Raw genomic sequence first — 19130 nt, 5'->3', positions numbered from 1 at the left:
GCTCTCCTCACCACTTCACTGTGCCTGCCTGGGCTCAGAGGTCCTGAGCCTGGGGCCAGGGCAGCCCTCATTCATGCTGGCCTCAGCCAAGGTGAAGGCCCGGGGCTGAAGGGCAGCAGGCCGTCCCTCGTCCCTCGTCTGGCCATGTGCTGCCCACTGGAGCTTTAGAAGTTAGGTCCCAACTTTTGTAACACAAAGGAACTCTGCACACGGGATGCCAGCTGAGAAGCGCGAGGCAAAGGCTCCCAGGTGTGAGCCCTCCCCCAAAGCTTCGGTGCTCCAGGGGGGTCTGTGGCCACAGGGCTGTTGTCTCCCCCGTCCTGCAGGCCGTGGCCTCCGAGTTGCAGGCACAGAGGTCCCTGCTGGGTGAGGTGGAACGGAACCTGCAGGAGGCCAAACGGTGCTCGAGTGCGCTGGCGAGCCGCTTCCAGGAGCACTGCCCGGATCTGGAGCGCCAGGAGGCGGAGGTGCACAGGCTGAGCCAACGCTTCGACAACCTGCGCCAGCAGGTGGGACTCAGGTGAGAGCCGCGCAGGCAGGGCAGGGGGGCAGCCGAGCAGGGTCCCTGCTGCCGCCAAAGACTCTCCTCTAGTTTCCTCTTTTCTGGTGAAAGTGTACAAATAAGAAACCCAACAGTGACGACAGCAGCCACCTCCTCGGGCATCGACACACTGGGGTGGACAGGGACGAGGGTAGCAGCTCCCAGGCATGCTGCACTCTGCCAGCCTCACAGCCTCTGGCATTTCCTCCTCCCTTGTCTCCTGGGCGTTTGTGTAGAATTGGTTCCTCCTTGAGTGTGCGCTGCGTTCACCAGTGAGGGTTTTGTGGACAAACTTAACCGTTTAAAGTATGTATGGCCCGAACGTTTTACCCATTCTTTTTTTGGGGGGGCGGGGTACTGCTGGGGATTGAACCCAGGACCTTGTGCATGTGAGGCAAGCACTCCACCAACTGAGCTGCCTCCCCAGCGCCTCGCCCATCCTTGAAGTGACATCAGTAGCCTGCATTTCAAGGAATCCTCCAGACCTGGTTGAATTTATTGGCATTCCTTCACAGTTGGCTCCCATTGTCCCCTCAGTCAGTGGGACCTGAGGTGGCGCTATGCTGGCTCCTGATGTCACGCCTCCTTTTGCTATGTCTTCTCTTTCTCTCTCTCCCTTTCCAATCAGTCAGCTGAGCCTGGCTTTGCGCTAGCCAGTCATTTAGTGCTATATAGTTCCTTCTAAGCACTACTTTCACTGTATCGCATTAGGTTGCTTTTTGTTTTTTTGTACCAAGGATTGAACCCAGGGTGCTTAACCACTGAGCCACATCCCCAGCCTTTATTATATTTTATTTAGAGACAGGGTCTTGCTGAGTTGCTAAGTGCCTTGCTAAATTGCTGAGGCTGGCTTTGAACTTGCAATCCTCCTGCCTCAGCCTCCCAAGCCACTGGGATTATGAGGCATGTGCCACTGTGCCCCGCTTGTAAGGTTTGATGTTACTATTTTGGGTGGGTTGGTATGACTTCCTACCTCCCTGTGGTTTTCCTGGACTTTTGGCTTGCACAGGTCCCACAGTACCCTGGGCACCTCTGCCCACCAGTATGCAGCCCTCCATCCTCCAATAGTGCCCCATGATCACTCTTTCCAGTGAATGTTTAGGGTTTGTCTGATCATATTAGATGTTTTTCCTCCTCCTCTAAAAAGAAGCGAAGCATCAGTGGGGCCTCTCCTGCTGTGCAGAGGCCTGACCAGCTTTGCCCCACAGGGCCCAGAGTCTGCAGACTGCCAGGGCTGCCTATGAAGAGTACCGCCGTGGCTACGACCGCATGCTCCAGTTCTTGTCCAACACCCCCAGTTACGAGCCCCAGGAGACGGACAACCTCAGCCAGATGGAGACCAAGCTCAAGAACCAGAAGGTAAGACAGCAGCATCTGCTTCTGTGGTCACACAGTGGCCAGGGGTGGTCAGCAAACCTCTGTCAGTGGAGGGAGCCAAGCCTTTGGGGAATGGAGCAGGGCACAGTCCTGGCTGAACTCCCTCCCTGGACCTCAGTTCCCTACCCCCTGCTCTGCCCAGCACAGGGCCAGGCCGAGTGGACACCCATGTGGCTTTGCCATATGGTGAATGGCTACAGAAACACAAAAGGAGCCCCTGTGGAGAAAACCCCAGTCCCCAAGTTCTGCTTTTGCCTCCTCAATGCACCAGGCAGTGTCTTGGGGTTAGGGATGAGGACCTGGGAACCCTGTGTCCGAAATTCAGATCCTGTTTCTACCCAATAGGCCACATCCCCACCAGTTGCTGAACGTCATGTGTGAACTGGAGATCATGATGCTTAGTCACAGGGTCATCTGAAGGTTAAATGAGATCATCTAAAGGCAATATCAGAGTAGTGCCTGGCATTTCAAAGCACCAAAGCGTGCTTCCTGGCAACAATAGTTATCTTCTTGGCCCTTCCTCACGGGGCCTCAGAACTGGCTTTTGTCACAAGCAAATGCAAATGAGGAAGGTTTATGTTATGTGCTATGCTGTAGAAGAACCTTAGAACCTCAGGTTCTTCTACAGCCACTTTATCAACAAGGTTTGTTTTGTTTTTAGTTTTGGTTATTAAGATCTCTTGTTTTACAGAACCTGCTAGATGAGATAGCAAGTAGGGAGGAGGAAGTACAGAAGGTCTACACCAATTCCCAGCAGTACCAGCAAGCTGTGAAGGTGAGCCATGAAGCTTCTGCCCCAGCAGAGACCACGGTGCCTCCCTCCACCCACAACACCAGACGGGGTACAGGCCCCGGCAGGAACTGGACACCTTGGCACTGAATAGCCATGCAAACTAGAGCCCCGAAGGAAAAAAATATGATGCCCAGGCACCAAATATCTTGGAAGCAGTAGACTGTCTGTGGCGGGGGGTGGGGGTTATGCTAAAGGAAAAACCACTAACAGGAAGCTGGGCAGAAGGATTACAAATTCAAGGTTAGCCTTAGCAACTTAGCAAGACCCTCTCTCAAAATAAAAAACTAAAAAGGGATGGGGATGTGGTTCAGTGGTTAAGCACCCCTGGGTTCAATCCCTGGTATCACAAAAGAATAACGCAGGAAAGACAGAACTGTGTAATAGCACTATTTACAACAGTAAAAGAAACAAAACAGAAATGGCCTAAGTGTCCGACAGCAGAGAAATAGCTGTGTGAATCACCACACGTCCACTTGATAGGTCATGAACTCATCAGCCTGGTGAAGGCCAAGGTCGGTGGAGGCAGCAATGAGGGGAGGCTTATGGTCCAGTGTGCCCTGAAGCAGAGTATCAATTCTCCTGGCTGCTGGAAGGCCTGGAAGGGACACTTGGTTTGCCTCTTTGAGAGTGGAGAGGAATGGGGGCTTTTTCTCAAATGCTGAGCAGTGCAGTGTCCTGCTCCTGTGTGGATGAGTCTCGAGGCCCCTGGAGGCCAGTATGTTGCAGCTGACTCCTGCAGGGTAAGCCTGTGCAGACTGTGGAAGCAGCACCCCTTCCCTACCCACCAAGAGCAGATCTAGGTCCACCAGAAGGGGTATGAAAACATTTCAGTCTCTTCTTAGTGACTCTTACCTGTTCTCTCACCCAGGACTATGAGCTGGAAGCAGAGAAACTCAGGTCGCTTCTTGACTTGGAGAATGGAAGTAACAGCCATGTGAGCAAGAGAGCCAGGCTGCAGTCTCCTGCTGCAAAAGTGAAGGAGGAGGTGAGCTCAGGGCACCAGCCTGTCTGGTGGCAGTCTAGTGCCCTACAGTGCTACATGCAGACGTCAGTGATGCACACACAGCCGGGGAAGCCACACAGGAGCCCCACTGTGTACAAACAGATTTGGAAGAAGAGAAAGAACTTGTTCTGGGGCAGTGACATTGCTATGCCTTGAAAGACAGCTCAATCGAGGCTAGCCCCATGAATCAGGGAAGTTCCCACCTGTTCCCCTCAGTGGGTATACAGGGGAGGACTAGTACCATAAGCCCCTGTCACACAGGAGAACAGTAAGGCTCAGGGAGGTGAAGAGACTTGCTCGAAGTCCAAGGGTCAGACTGAAACCTGGATCTTCTGACGCTGAGTCCACCTTTCTCTCCAATAATGAGACTGTAGAATAGCTGCAGGTAGGAGTGGGCGAGAAGCACCCATCTGTCCCCAACTGCCAGACTTTTGAAAGACTGAGTGCAAGCCCCCTGGCTCTCACTTGTTGGCTCCTGATTGCTGACTGCTACTCAGTCAAGCCCCCTGGCTCTCACTTGTTGGCTCCTGATTGCTGACTGCTCTCCTAAACATCTCTGTAGGAAGCTGCTCTTGCTGCCAAGTTCACAGAAGTTCACGCCATCAACAGGCAGAGGCTGCAGAATCTGGAGTTTGCACTCAATCTCCTGAGACAGGTAATCGACTTTAGTAAGAAACCCTACTTAAGGGCTGGGGAGATAGCTCAGTTGGTAGAGTGCTCGCCTTGCAAGCACAAGGCCCTGAGTTCAATCCCCAGCACCACCAAAAAAAAAAAAAAAAAAAAAAAGGAACCCTACTTAAAACTATTCTGCCAGCTGAAAAACAAAAGGTTCCTCCTGCCTCAGACAGCCTATGAATGTCCCTTGCTAACATTTCTGGGTGGTACCTATGCCTGGCTTAAGTGAGTTCCATGGACATGAAGACAGTTTACATATTCAATTCAATAAATATTTGCTAAGGACATACTAAAAAGTTATTTTTAAAAGTTCATAAATGCCTATGACAGCACTGTTTATTATAGCAAGAAACTGGAATCAACTCCACATTTGTCAGCAGTGGGCTGGTTAAATCACATTCACACAGTGGAAAGCTGTGCTACTAAGGAGTGGAGCTGTACGCTCTGGGTCAGAGCAGGACCCCTCTGATGGTGCCATAAGCAGCAGAGTACAGAGGGGAGAGGAGACATGCTCTCGTGCAGGAAAAGTACAGGTGTGTTCGGTGGGGCACACCCATATGCGCACGCTGAAAGAAGCACAGAGAACCTCTGCAAGGACTGACATCCCCTGGGGACAGACCAGAGGTGGACACTGTGGTTTCCCTTCAAACTCCTCTACAGTTGTAAAATATTTTGCCTCATTTCATTTTATAAAGCCAATCTAGTGTTTTGGGCACTTTAAAAAATAGCCAGAGACGTCTAAAGGAATTCCTTAGGGATCACAGGACAGTCAGACCTATTTTTTTTTTTATATATATTTTTTTAGTTGTCGAAGGACCTTTGTTTTTTATTTATTTATTTGTTCATATGCGGTGCTGAGACTCAAACCCAGTGCCTCATACATGCCAGGCAAGCGCTCCACCACTGAGCCACAACCCCAGCCCCTGACCTGTTTTAAGATGAGAAGATTTGTTCTGGCTTTAATCACATACTGTCTTATCTGTCACAGCAGCCAGACACAAAAGTGACCCGTGAGACCCTGCAAGGGAGCAAGCCAGGCTCCAGCGTGGAGGAGACATGGAAGATTAAGAAGGAACTGGACGAGGAGGCTGAACGAAGGCAGCAGCTGGAGAATGAGGTCAAGAGCACCAAGAAGGAAATCCGGACCCTGCAGAATCAGGGGCCTCAGGAGTCACTGGTGAGGAGGGAGGTGCTGAAGAAGGTGCCGGACCCTGCACTAGAGGAGAGCTTCCAGCAGATGCAGCGGACGCTGGCAGAAGAGCAGCACAAGAACCAGCTGCTGCAGGAGGAGCTGGAGGCACTGCAGCTACGGCTGCGCACCCTGGAGCAGGAGACCAGAGATGGGGGGCAGGAGTATGTGGTCAAGGAGGTCCTGCGCATTGAGCCGGACAGAGCCCAGGCGGATGAGGTCCTGCAGCTACGGGAGGAGCTGGAGACACTGAGGCGGCAGAAGGGTGCCCGGGAAGCAGAGGTGCTTCTGCTACAACAGCGCGTGGCAGCCCTGGCCACCGAGAAGAGCCGGGTACAGGAAAAGGTCACAGAGAAGGAGGTGGTGAAGCTGCAGAATGACCCCCAGCTGGAGGCAGAGTACCAGCAGCTGCAGGAGGAGCACCAGCGGGAAGGTGAGCTCAGGGAGAAGCAGGAGGAGGAGCTAAGCTTTCTACAGGCCAAGCTCAAGAGGCTAGAGAAGGAGCGGGCCATGGCTGAGGGCAAGATAACTGTCAAGGAGGTGCTCAAGGTGGAGAAGGATGCAGCTGCTGAGCGGGAGGTCAATGACCTCACCCGCCAGTATGAGGACGAAGCCACCAAAGCCCGAGCCAGCCAGCGGGAGAAAACAGAGCTGCTTCGAAAGATATGGGCTTTGGAGGAGGAGAACGCCAAAGTGGTGGTGCAGGAGAAAGTCCGCGAGATTGTGCGGCCAGACCCCAAGGCAGAGAGCGAAGTGGCCAACCTCCGCCTGGAGCTGGTGGAGCAGGAGCGGAAGTACAGGGGTGCCGAGGAGCAGCTCAAGAGCTACCAGAGTGAGCTGGAGGCCCTCCGGAGGCGGGGGCCGCAGGTGGAAGTCAAAGAGGTGACTAAAGAAGTCATTAAGTACACCACCGACCCAGAGACAGAGAGGGAGCTCCAGCGACTCAGGGAGGAGATCGTGGACAAGACCAGGCTGATTGAAAGGTGTGACCTAGAGATCTACCAGCTGAAGCAGGAGATCCAGTCCCTGAAGGATGCCAAGCCGCAGGTCCAGACCAGAGAGGTGGTTCAGGAGATCCTCCAGTTCGAGGAAGACCCCCAAACCAAAGAGGAGGTGGAATCTCTGCGGGCAAAGTTGTCAGAAGAGCAGAAGAAGCAGGTGGACCTAGAAGGGGAGCGAGTGTTCCAGGAAGAGAAGATAAGGTGCAAGGAGGAGGAGCTCGCGCAGGGGAGGGAGAGGGTGGTGCGCCAGGAGGTGGTACAGTATGAGGACGAGCCAGGCCTGCGGGCAGAGGTGAGCGCGTTCACTGACAGCATCGACGCCGAGCTACGCCAGATCGACAAGCTGCGTGCTGAGCTGCGGAGGCTGCAGCGGCGGCGCGGGGAGCTGGAGCGGCAGCTAGAGGAGCTGGAGCGTGAGCGGCAGGCGCGCAGGGCTGCAGAGCAGGAGGTGCAGCGCCTGAAGCAGCGGCTGGCTGCGCTGGAACAGGAGGAGGCCAAGGCCAGCGAGAAGGTGACCCGAACACAGAAGGTGGTGCTGCAGCAGGACCCGCAGCAGGCCAGGGAGCACGCCCTGCTCCAAGCCCAGCTGGAGGAAGAGCAGCACCGGCGGCAGCTGCTGGAGGGCGAGCTTGAGCCTCTGCGTAGGAAGCTGGCTGCCCTGGAGAAGGCAGAGGTCAAGGAGAAGGTGGTCTTCTCTGAGAGCGTCCAGGTGGACAAGGGCAACACCGAGCAGGAGATCCAGAAGCTCAAGAAGAGCCTGGAAGAGGAGAGCCGGAGCAAGAGGGAACTGGATGCTGAGGTGACTCAGCTGGAAGCCAAGCTCTCAGAGTTGGAATTCCACAACTCCCAGTCCTCCAAGGAGCTGGACTTCCTAAGGGAAGAAAACCACAGATTACAGCTGGAGAGGCAGAACCTGCAGCTGGAGACCCGCAGGCTCCAATCGGAAATCGAAATGGCAGCCGCAGAAACACGGGACCTGCGGAACACGACCATGGTGGACTCTGGGACCAACCTTGACTCCAGACTGTGGTCCCTGGAGAGAGAACTGGATGATCTCAAGAGGCTATCCAAGGACAAAGATCTCGAGATCGATGAGCTGCAGAGGCGCCTGGGGTCCGTGTCTGTCAAGAGGGAGCAGAGAGAAAACCACCTGCGGCGCTCCATCGTGGTCATTGACCCCGACACAGGTCGTGAGCTGTCCCCTGAGGAGGCCCACCGGGCTGGGCTCATCGACTGGAACATGTTTGTGAAACTCAGGAGCCAGGAGTGCGACTGGGAGGAGATCTCAGTGAAGGGTCCCAACGGGGAGTCCTCAGTGATACACGACAGGAAGTCTGGCAAGAAGTTTTCTATCGAGGAAGCCCTGCAGAGCGGCAGGCTGACCCCTGCTCAGTACGACCGCTATGTCAACAAGGATATGTCCATTCAGGAGCTGGCAGTCCTGGTGTCTGGGCAAAAGTAGGCCCAGCCCGTCTTGGGAGTGGAAAGCTGGCTTGCTCCTCACCAGGAGCCTCCCAGGTATCTCATTCCTGGCCCTGTGCTGAGTGTTTTAGCCACGCCCTCTCCTATCAGACTGCTGGGAGTGCGGTTCATGTCAGCAGAACTGGCACTGGCTCAAGACAGGCAGCTCTTGTCTCAACCATCATTCAACCTGGGTGAGTGACCTGCTCTGGCCTCCAGTGATCTGACAACCACACACCCTTCTTTTTTCCTCCCTTCCCCATACACTCCCATCAGCAGATTCCTCATATGATGGCCAGAAACAATACGAAAACTATTAAAGCACAACACAGCCACAGCAGACACACTCACTCAGGGCAGCATGGGCCTTAGAACGTGGACAGCAAAATCTAGGCAGAGGCCTTCCATTCTCCGTTCACCAAAGGACAGGGCCATCAGGGCTGCCCACAGGCACATGCTCCGGCTTCCCAAATGGGAACCAACTTTGTGAGTGAGGCCTCATCAACAGTACTCTGCCCACAAGACAGGCTCTATGCCAGAAAGACAAGGAACTCAGCCAGGGGGCATGTCAGCCAAGCTGTACCAGGATGATGTTCCATCAGGGACACAGTTCTGAAATTAAAAGATCTTAAGAATGGATGGTGTTGCTGTTAGCCTTAGTTTTGCCTTGCAAGTCTTGCTTATTATCTCACTGGTATTTAGGTAAAGAAAACTGCTGATCATTCACCAAATTTCTCATTTTCTGTATCTCATGTATTATGTAAGAAGATGGCAAGTAAGAGGGAACTTTATTTATAGCATGAAAATAAAAAACATGGTGGCTTGATTCTAATGTCATGGCAAGAGTGTTTTTTCCCTTGCATGTGAGGCTTATTTTCCCTACTCCCTCTTATCCTTCAGACAAAATGGATATCACACATATACCAGGTTCTATGGGAAGAACTACTAGCAAACACAGTAGAAAGAAGAGTGAGACACAGGTTTTGGAAACCTTGAAACAATTTATTGAGTTGCTTTATACAAGATTAACAATTTCCACACCACCCCCTAACACCAACATAGTCGCTGCACAAAAGCAACAGCCCCTCTCACACCCAAGAAACGGCCATGTCTGGTAAGTGCTCAGAGACCTTCACCCGCTGAGGGAACCCCCGCAGCCCCCTGAGGGCACTCTGCCCCACGCCTCCACTGCAACTGGGCTGTAGATCTGCCTTGCCATGGCTGTTTGTCATTCACTCTTTCGTTACCACAAATAAAGCATAAACAAGAAAAAGAAATCTCAAACTCCCCATCAAAGAAACATTTCCCTGAGGCAAGAGGCATCACTAGATTCCTAAGGACAAGGGTATCCTGCTCCAGCTGCACACTCAGTGGCACACGGGGAGGAGGGAGCACCAAAGGGCGAGGAGGGACGGGGGGAGGCTGGGACTGGGACCCAGATGTTCATGGGCAGAGGAGCCTGGAGGGTTCCCACTGCTCAGCCTTCACTGATGGCCTCGGCTCGGCTTTGAGCTCAGCTATACAAATCTCTTCTTTGGCTCTTTTGCTACTACCTAAGACTATTCTGTAAACAAACTGGAAATCCAAGTTGCAAAATATATATATAATAAAGGGATAAGGAATCCACGTGGCCCAATGTGAAACAGATTGGTTCTTACATACAAAAAGAGTCAGAGCAGAGGCCGGGCCGAGTAGCTGACAGAGGTCTTGCTCCCAGCACAGCGGGAAGGGCACCAACCTCCACAGGAATTGGGAGTTACTGAGCATCGCACCTGGGGAATAAGGAACCCAGAGTGTTTTCACCCAGGTGCAAATGCTGAGGATGTTCTCAACACATCTGAAACTGCTCACCTGGGCAGTCAGACTCACCTCATGGCACAGATTCACAGGATTAGCAAGGGCCCTTGAAGTCCTTGTGAAACGGCCACTGGCTGAGTGTGACCAGTCTGGTGACAGGAGCTCTGTAGTCACTGTCCTCGCCTGTCTCAGATTCACTCTCCAGCTCCTCTGGGCAGCACCCCAGTCCACACAGAACCCCCACCACCGCCCAACACCTCCAGGCCTGTTCTAGGCAGCAGACACTTCACAGAGGCCCATCCCTGCAGCTCTGCCTAGGAAGGGTTTCTAAGAATAAGAAACCGGAATGTCTACCTGTGACTTGGAACCCCTCATCTCAGCCCTCAGACACAAAGGGCTTTGGGGTTCCTCTGCAGTCCACCTGCACCAACTCTGGAAAAACAAAATGGGAGCCCTGGCTCAACTGGGACCTGGGATTTGGGGGCCCAGACAGCTTTCAAGTCAGGATGGCGCAGGTTATGATGTGCAACCGTAAAAAACTCGATTAAATAAAACTGGCTATGTCCTAAATACAGACATCTCTTTTAAAAAAGGTCTTCCTCCCAGATCCACTCGGGGGGCTGAATGGACGTTGTGTTGTTGAATTCTGCTCCACCATAAAGGCACTGGAATTGAGTCTTCCTATAATGTGACGTGTGAAGAGCAGTCCCATTCTATCCAATGCATTTAATGGTAATGACGAAAACTGAGCCCAAGATAGATGTCTTTAAAAATCCTACCATAATTGTTGAATCTACAAAGGTCTCTTCTCTCTAAGAGCTTCATTGTCAGGTTCAGAGGAAAAACTGGTACCCCACAGAGCACACAGTAAGTGTTCTTAGTATTTTTCAAGGAGAAAAGATGGGCCTCCCATCTGTGGCTTAGGTCTGGGTCTTGTCCTTTTGAGCACACAGCCTGGGGATGGGATAATAACACTGACCAATCAGGGATCCTACCGTGGCCAGAAGGAGCCCCCGACCCATCGGGTGCTGTGAGGTACTTGGACTGAGCGCTGGGGGCCGAGCAGACCTAAACTGCTGTGCCAATGGATCTGCAACCAGGGCTCGTGAACTGCCCACTTTCCAAGAGCCCAGCACACCCCCACACCCAGAGTGGCCCTTCAACAACCTTCCAGCAACACAGCTGCAAGGCCCAGAGCACCAGGTCAGCAAGTGCTTCACCAGCAGCATGAGCTGCTCCCTCAGGTGGAGGCATGTCAGAAGTGCCAAGGCGCGTTCCAAGAACTCATGCCTGCTTCAGGAGAAAAGCAGCAGGCAGAGTGTGCCGGGACGTCCGCTATCTGAGACCTACACGTTGTGCTTCCACTGGACCCGAGTCAATTGAGCCTGTCCTCTGGTCACAACTTCCGTGGCACACTAGGCCCCTTCCCATGAAGCTGAGAAGCATCTGGAGAGCAAAAACAGAACACAATCTTTCAGGAGCTGTCTCCTCCAGCAGTAACCAAACATGGGGATCACTTAAGCAGCAGCCGTACCTGAACACTGCGTGTTTTAAGGACTGAACAAGTCACAACACACAACAGTGGCTGTGTAGGCTGCTCCTTGCAGCAGCCTGCAGCATGCATGGGCACTGGCACTATGCGGGCTATTGGTGAGCTGAGCAGTGTGCAAAGAACAGCTCCTGAGATGTGACCTGGGCCACTTCACATCTCAAGTGACAAATGCCACAATGGCAAGGCCTGATGTTCACACACAACTCAGGGCAGCAGTGATCACTCTCACCACCAGGTGTAGGGACAGGTGCAAAAACACCTGCATGGAGTACAAAGAGGAAGGGAAACCAAAGCAGACAGTCACAGCTGTGCTGCTGCAACACAGAGCCTGATGGCAGCCCCTCAGGTAGCCACCACCTGAAGCACAGCTCAGGAGGAGGAGAAAGGTCATTGGCATTAGCATAACTACTCTGCTGATAGGTTGTTTTTTTTTTTGTTTTGTTTTGTTTTTTTAGTTGTTGATGGACCTTTATTTTATTCATTTATTTACATGTGGTGCTGAGAATCACACCCAGTGCCTCACACACGCTAGGCAAATGCTCTACCACAGAGCCACAACCCCAGAACTGCTGATAGCCTTTTACTACCCAGAGGAAAAAGAGCAAAATGCTACAAGAAAGCAATGTCTTCTTTTTCCTTCCTTTCTCTTATTTCTTCCTACTTTTTGGCTAAAAATACCACAGACCCTCGACCTCTTTCCATTGGTTCTTTGTTTCTCTTAAAGAGGACATTCCCCAAAGCAAGCAGAGGTAGGGCCATCTCACTGTCACACAACCCAAGCTCTTCACCTAGGGAGCTCCATGGCCGCCCACACTACACTTAACTCACAGGCAGCCACAGTATGTGAGGGAAATCCATGCACTTCACTGCTCCTCCAGAGGAAAAAGAGGTAACTACAGACATAGGATTAGCCCCCAAAGAAGCGCACCTGGCGACCCACAAACCCATTCTCGCCCCCAGATGGCCTCTGGCACTCACTACAAATGCTTCAATCTCAGAACCAGGCTTCGGAGACCCACAGCAGAACAGGCGGTGGACACCTACTTGAGAGTTGTGGGCCCTACCCTCCATTTGGCAGGTCAAAGCCCGAGTAGCCACAGGCCCTCTATCCACAGTTACTGAGGTTCAACTCCCGTAAGACTGGCTCTTCCCTTACTAATGCAGCATCTGGGCATCTGGAGCAGTCTAGAGCAGTAAGAACACCAGGTCAAATCCCAGTGTTCCATCAGGCTTCTCACACCAAAATTACGTGAGGTCTGTCCCCAAGAAACAAGGATCCAGGACTGGGTATGGCAAGTCTACTGACTACCAAGTGCCTGCCTGGAGCATTACTGCCTGCTTCTCATGCCGCTAATCTAGCGACATACAAAAGCTTTTTTAGAGCTTGCTGCTTCCAAAGGCTCTGTTCTGTGGGGACATTGCCTCGTTCCTGGTGTGCTCCCAAATCTGTTTCCAAGAAGGTTTTACATCTGGCCAAATTGAAAGTTGCTTCTCTTTCAGGTCCATGCTGCCACAGAGGGAAACTCCTTCCAGAGTCTTGTACTGTGGCCCCTCACCTCTCTGTGGATTTTCCCATTCACAGAAGCAAAGTATGGAGCACCTCCATGAACTGACAACATCAGAAAGTGCATGGTCTTGCTGTGAAGGCTGGTAGTGCCCCCTGGTCCTTCGGAGAGACCTACCATTACCTTTCTTCTTAACGGAAGAGAAAAAGGATGCTAAAGGTCGGGACAGACTCTACCTCCTGTCAGGTCCCACAGCTTTCTGTGCTCACCCAGGCTAAGGGTTCCAAGTGGAAACCCAGTAAGTCTAAGTTGTGGAAGCCCAGTTATTCGGATGCCCACATAGCCAGACCCTTAAAAGACGAGGCAAGACGACAACACAGCAACGACAAGGCAGACGTTCAAAGACCCAGCAGTAGACAAAGCACCTAAAGATGGGGAGGAGCTGCGCACAGAGCGCATGGCATGGGGCCCGTCTGGCAATTACCTGGCAGACTCTGCGGGACATGGGTGGACACAGCAGCATGTGGGAGAGGTGCTGCATGGGGCGGGCTGGAGTGCAAGCCAGCCAGAAGACCTGAGAGAAACAGGAGGGGAGAGAACAAAACACGAACAATGAAGACGGAAGGGAAGAACAGCCCTGGCAGCCAAGAGCCCCAGACGACTGGCCAGACCAGTCTCGGAAACAAACCCAAAGGGGAGGGGCTCAGCAGTTTCCCAGGGACATTCCCCATGTCACAGCAGACGCACAGGAACCACAGCACGCCACAACACAGGGAGACAGGAGACAGGTACTTACTGTGGCTGAGACCATGGTGGAAGGTTCCAGGGGCTGGGCCTGTGACGATGGCATCCTTGGAGACCCCTGCTTTAGCAGAGGAGTCCGCACTGAAGGAGAGGACATGGAGCGGAAATGGGACAGGGGCTAGGATCCCTAGTGAGTTTGAGTTCACGGCCCCAGGCAGCTTGGGGTTGCTGGACTTGTAGGATGAAGACAGCAGGTTTAAGGGAGAAGAGCTGGTCAGCAGCACAGCCCCACCCGGTCCTTTCTGGGGAGGAAACATAGCCAAGTGGTCAGAAGCCTGGTCCTGTTCACCGTTAACTCACACCAAACCTAAGAGCAGGCAGAACAGGGACACACATCAAATGCCCCTGAAAAGGCACTTTCCCATTCTGCAGTCTTGGAGAGAGGAACGAGGACAGTCTATGAAATGGCATGCAGTGCTTTCCAGGGTATAGGACACTAAAGGTGCCTCCTCTGTGAACAGAGGAGAGACTATCACTGTGGATATCCACAAATACACATGCCAATGCATGCATTTGCATATTTTTATACGTAAAACACACATGTACCCACATATTTTATATGCTTACTATGTAAATACATGTAACAAATAAACATGTTTGTGTATATTTGGTTAGTCTTTGTTTTTAAAAAGAAATAGGTTCTATAAGACCTTCAAAGAAGAACTCATTCCAATACTTCTCAAAGTATTTCAGGAAATAGAAAAGGAGGGTACCCTACCAAACTCATTCTATGAAGCTAATATCACTCTCATACCCAAACCAGGCAAAGTCACATCAAGGAAAGAAAATTTTAGACCAATATCCTTGATGAATATAGATGCAAAGATCCTTAACAAAATATTGGCAAACCGTATCCAAAAACATATTAAGAAAATTGTGCACCACAATCAAGTGGGGTTCATCCCTAGAATGCAAAGATGGTTTAACATCTGTAAATCAATAAACGTAATCCATCACGTCAATAGACTTAAGGATAAGAATCATATGGTTATTTCAATTGACGCAGAAAAAGCATTCGACAAAATACAACATTCCTTCATGTTCAAAACATTAGAAAAAATAGGGATAGAAGGAACATACCTGAACATTGTAAAGGCTATTTATGCTAAGCCCATGGCCAACATCATTTCAGAAAAACTGAAAGCATTCCCTTTAAAAATGGGAACAAGATAGGGATGTCTCTTTCACCACTTCTATTCAACGTTGTCCTCGAAACTCTAGCCAGAGCAATTAGGCAGACCAAAGAAATTAAAGGGATACGAATAGGAAAAGAGGAATTTAAGCTGTCACTATTTGCTGATGATATGATTCTATATTCAGAGGATCCAAAAACCTCCTCCAGAAAACTTCTAGACCTCATCAATGAATTCAGCAAAATAGCAGGCTATAAAATCAACACGCATAAATCTAAAGCATTTTTATATGCAAGCGACGAAACAGCTGAAAGGGAAATGAGGAAAACAATTCCATTTGCAATAACCTCAAAAAAAAAAATAAAATACTTGGGAATCAATCTAACCAAAGAGGTAAAAGATCTCTACAATGAAAACTACAAAACCCTGAAGAAAGAAATTAAGGAAGACCTTAGAAGATGGAAAGATCTCCTATGTTCTTCGATAGGCAGAATTAATACTGTCAAAACGGCCATACTACTAAAAGTGCTATACAGATTCAATGCAATTCCAATTAAAATCCCAATGACGTACCTTACAGAAATAGAGCAAGCAATCATGAAATTCATCTGGAAGAATAAGAAACCCAGAATAGCTAAAGCAATCCTTAGCAGGAAGAATGAAACAGGGGATATCGCAATACCAGAACTTCAACTATACTACAAAGCAATAGTAACAAAATCGGCATGGTATTGGCACCAAAATAGACAGGTAGATCAATGGTACAGAATAGAGGACACGGACACAAACCCAAATAAATACTTTCTAATACTAGACAAAGGGGCCAAAAATATGCAATGGAGAAAAGACAGCCTCTTCAACAAATGGTGCTGGGAAAACTGGAAATCCATATGCAGCAGGATGAAACTAAACCTCTATCTCTCACCCTGCACAAAACTCAACTCAAAATGGATCATGGACCTTGGAATCAGACCAGAGATCCTTCATCTTATAGAAGAAAAAGTAGGTCCAAATCTTCACCTTGTTGGCTTAGAATCAGACTTCCTTAACAGGACTCCCATAGCACAAGAAATAAAAGCAAGAATCAATAACTGGGATAGATTCAAATGAAAAAGCTTTCTCTCAGCAAAGGAAACTATCAGCAATGTGAAGAGAGAACCTACAGAGTGGGAGAAAATCTTTGCCACTCATACTTCAGATAGAGCACTAATTTCCAGAATATATAAAGAACTCAAAAAACTCCACACCAAGAATACAAATAACCCAATCAACAAATGGGCTAAGGAAATGAACAGACACTTCACAGAAGATCTACAAGCAATCAACAAATACATAAAAAAATGTTCAACATCTCTAGTAATAAGAGAAATGCAAGTCAAAACTACCCTAAGATTCCATCTCACCCCAATTAGAATGGCGATTATCAAGAATACAAGCAATGATAGGTGCTGGAGAGGATGTGGGGAAAAAGGTACACTCATACATTGCTGGTGGGGTTGCAAATTAGTGCAGCCACTCTGGAAAGCAGTGTGGAGATTCCTCAGAAAGCTTGGAATTAAACCACCATTTGACCCAGCTATCCCACTCCTTGGCCTATACCCAAAGGACTTAAAATCAGCATACTACAGAGATACAGCCACATCAATGTTCATAGCTGCTCAATTCACAATAGCCAGATTGTGGAACCAACCTAGATGTCCTTCAATTGATGAATGGATAAAGAAACTGTGGTATACATATACAACGGAATATTACTCAGCTATATAGAATAATAAAATTATGGCATTTGCAGGCAAATGGATGAAATTGGAGAATATCATGCTAAGTGAGATAAGCCAATCTCAAAAATCCAAAGAACAAATGATCTCACTGATAAGCAGATGATGACACATAATGGGGGGTGGGAGGGGGGCAAGAATGAAGGAAGGAGGGACTGTACAGAGGGAAAAGAGGGGTGGGAGGGGTGGGGGGAGGAAAAAAACAATGAATCAAACACCATTATCCTATGTAAATGTATGATTACACAAATGGTATGCCTTTACTTCATGTACAAACAGAAACATGTATCCCATTTGTTTACAATAAAAAGGAAAAAAAAAAAAAGAAATAGGAGTGCTAGGGATGTAGCTCACTAGCAGAGCACTTGCCTAACATGTGTAAGTCCTTAGATTCAGTCCCCAATTCCCCAAGCTGCATCCAAAGTTCTTATAATTATCCCCCCACCCCTAGCATTCACTAGCTGCTGAATTCTGATAAATCACCTCTGACCTGCAGAATCCTTCAAAACCAATCAGAGAATCACTCTCAGAAGGTACTGTTATTCCCGGGGCATGAACACCTCCATGTGACTAGCACCTGACAGATGAAAGCATATCCATCCCCTTGTCTGGAGAGATGAACAGGTTAGAGGTCAGGGGAGGCAAGTTCTGTGGCTCATTCTACACATGCAGACCCAGCCTCCCTACAGGCACAATACTGACAGCTGCTTTTGTTCCATTCACCCTCCTAAGGTGACAGGCAGGCTAACCTGGGCCTTCCTGCTGCCAGAAAAGGGAAGACTGAGCAGGAAGCCCAGTTCTTCATTCAGCATCTGAACTCACTGTTCCCACCTGACCTTCAGTTTCAGATCACATTCTTCACTCAGGGCAAGACAAGTGGCCTTGTCCCTGAGTCCCAGGGTTGGGCCAGGATACATTGCTGGGATACTCACTGGCAAGGAGGTAGACGATGTCACACTACTAACTGTGGCTGGCTTCAGGGAGGAGGTCAATAACTTTGCCACTCCCTGGGTACCACCACCAGAATCTCCATTTGGACCACCAGGAGGGGCTACCAGGGTCAGCTTCTGGGAAACAGGTGGTTTTTTCACTGCTGAACTTGGGATGGGTCGGCTGCTGGACTGTCCCATGGAGGGAGGCTGTATGCTGGGGAGCAGAGTCCCAGAAGCAGAGCTCTGCACTGGGGTTCCTCCAGAGGAAGAGCTGCCAGAAGAAATCCCATGTTTGGAGACAGAGCCAGAAAATGGATTATTCTTATAAGATGGCCCTGCAGAGCTGGCTGGATGCTGTTTTGCTGGATGGCTCAGGGCAGTGGACGAGGCTGGGGTCTTATGAGAGCTGCCACTGGAAGATGGCGAGCCTCCAGAGGAGGCTGGTGCAGTGGGATGGAAGCTCTGGCCTTTGGCTGCAGTCTTCACTAGCTGCAGGAGGGAACGATGACACTGGGGGGAGGAAGCCTTTGGGCCCTGGAGTTTGTTGACAAATGGAGCTGGGGGTGGGAAACTCTTCTGCTGCTGAGTGCCCGCGTGAAAGACTTTGACTTGGGGGCCAGGTACTGGAGCTGCCGCCTGGGGTCCGTGAGAGGTCCGGGGCAAGCCGTGGTGCTTTGCTTTGGACTGGTGTACTTCTGGCAGGCCCTTGCTGAGGGGAGCCTGGCAGGGCAGCTCTTTGTAGCTAGAACTCTCTGTTTTTTTCTCCTGAGAGGATTGCCCCAGTGCTAGAGCCTGTTCAGCCAGAAAATTGAGGGGTGACTGCAGTGTGCTAGTGGGTGGTGGTGCAGAGGGGTTGGGTTTAACGAAGTTCCTTTTCTCTTCCGTACACAAAACTCCTGTGACTTTCTCTGCTGGCGCTTTGGAGGGTGCAGCCATTGTGAACTCAGAGCTCCCAGTCACTCTACTATTCAACACGGCCAGCTCCTTGGACACCGCTTCCACTGAGCAGGTTGGCTCATGGCCCACGTCTTCATCCAATGAGTCCTCCAGGTTGACAGGAGCAGGGTTAGTGAGGCCACCAGACACCTGGGATACGGGCTCCCTGCTTGTGGCCCCAATGTTCAGGCCTCCTCCCTGGTGTTCTGATGGCAAAGCAGTGGAGCCAGCCATCTGTCCTGATGGGATGGAAGCCTTTTTATCAGGCTTAGCCAATGACTCCTAAAGGAAAACAGAGATGCTGATGTTTAGAAATGTCCAAAGACACCAACACTGTCCTGTTGTAAGGACGTAAATGAGAACAACTCAGGCTGCAAAGATCTGAGCTTCCTGTGTGATTACAAAACAAGGTATGAACAAGAGCAGGTGTCAAGCCTGCCTTGTCTTACGCACCCTTTCCTATGTGTCTGGCTGGCTGGGGCTGGGTTTATCCCACTATGCTTTGTTTCTAATGACACAACAATCACAGGGAAACTTTTATTTTTTTGTTTCTGAAAAAGCACAAGATCTATACAAAAAGACACACTGCCTAGTGGCATTCACACTACTTCGAACTGTTCACTGCTGCAGACTGACACATGGCATAAGAACTG

The 19130-nt window shown here is 50.4% G+C and overlaps 2 protein-coding genes across 3 annotated transcripts in view; one reads left to right on the top strand and one right to left on the bottom strand.

Moving 5' to 3' along the window:
- The window catches only part of PPL (periplakin), a 39997-nt gene extending 31125 nt beyond the window's left edge, over positions 1 to 8872 (top strand). The window contains exons 17-22 of one of the 2 annotated variants that reach the window (XM_079121690.1): positions 327 to 520; positions 1750 to 1900; positions 2610 to 2693; positions 3580 to 3696; positions 4277 to 4369; positions 5378 to 8872. In XM_079121690.1, the coding sequence (XP_078977816.1) occupies positions 327 to 520; positions 1750 to 1900; positions 2610 to 2693; positions 3580 to 3696; positions 4277 to 4369; positions 5378 to 8041 (3303 nt within the window). In that variant the 3' untranslated portion in view covers positions 8042 to 8872. The remainder of the gene's footprint in view (positions 1 to 326; positions 521 to 1749; positions 1901 to 2609; positions 2694 to 3579; positions 3697 to 4276; positions 4370 to 5377) is intronic. The other variant, XM_079121689.1, reaches the window with a different exon arrangement.
- A 171-nt stretch (positions 8873 to 9043) lies between these two features.
- Positions 9044 to 19130, bottom strand: part of UBN1 (ubinuclein 1) — a 32438-nt gene continuing 22351 nt past the window's right edge. The window contains 4 exon segments of the mRNA XM_079121691.1: positions 9044 to 11283; positions 13379 to 13468; positions 13691 to 13940; positions 17542 to 18759. Of these exon segments, the coding sequence (XP_078977817.1) occupies positions 11234 to 11283; positions 13379 to 13468; positions 13691 to 13940; positions 17542 to 18759 (1608 nt within the window). The 3' untranslated portion in view covers positions 9044 to 11233.

This window comes from Sciurus vulgaris (assembly GCF_902686455.1).
Source record: "Sciurus vulgaris genome assembly, chromosome: 18".
NCBI lineage: Eukaryota > Metazoa > Chordata > Mammalia > Rodentia > Sciuridae > Sciurus > Sciurus vulgaris.
Note: the sequence above shows the minus strand (reverse complement) of the source record. Positions and strands in the feature narration are given on the sequence as shown.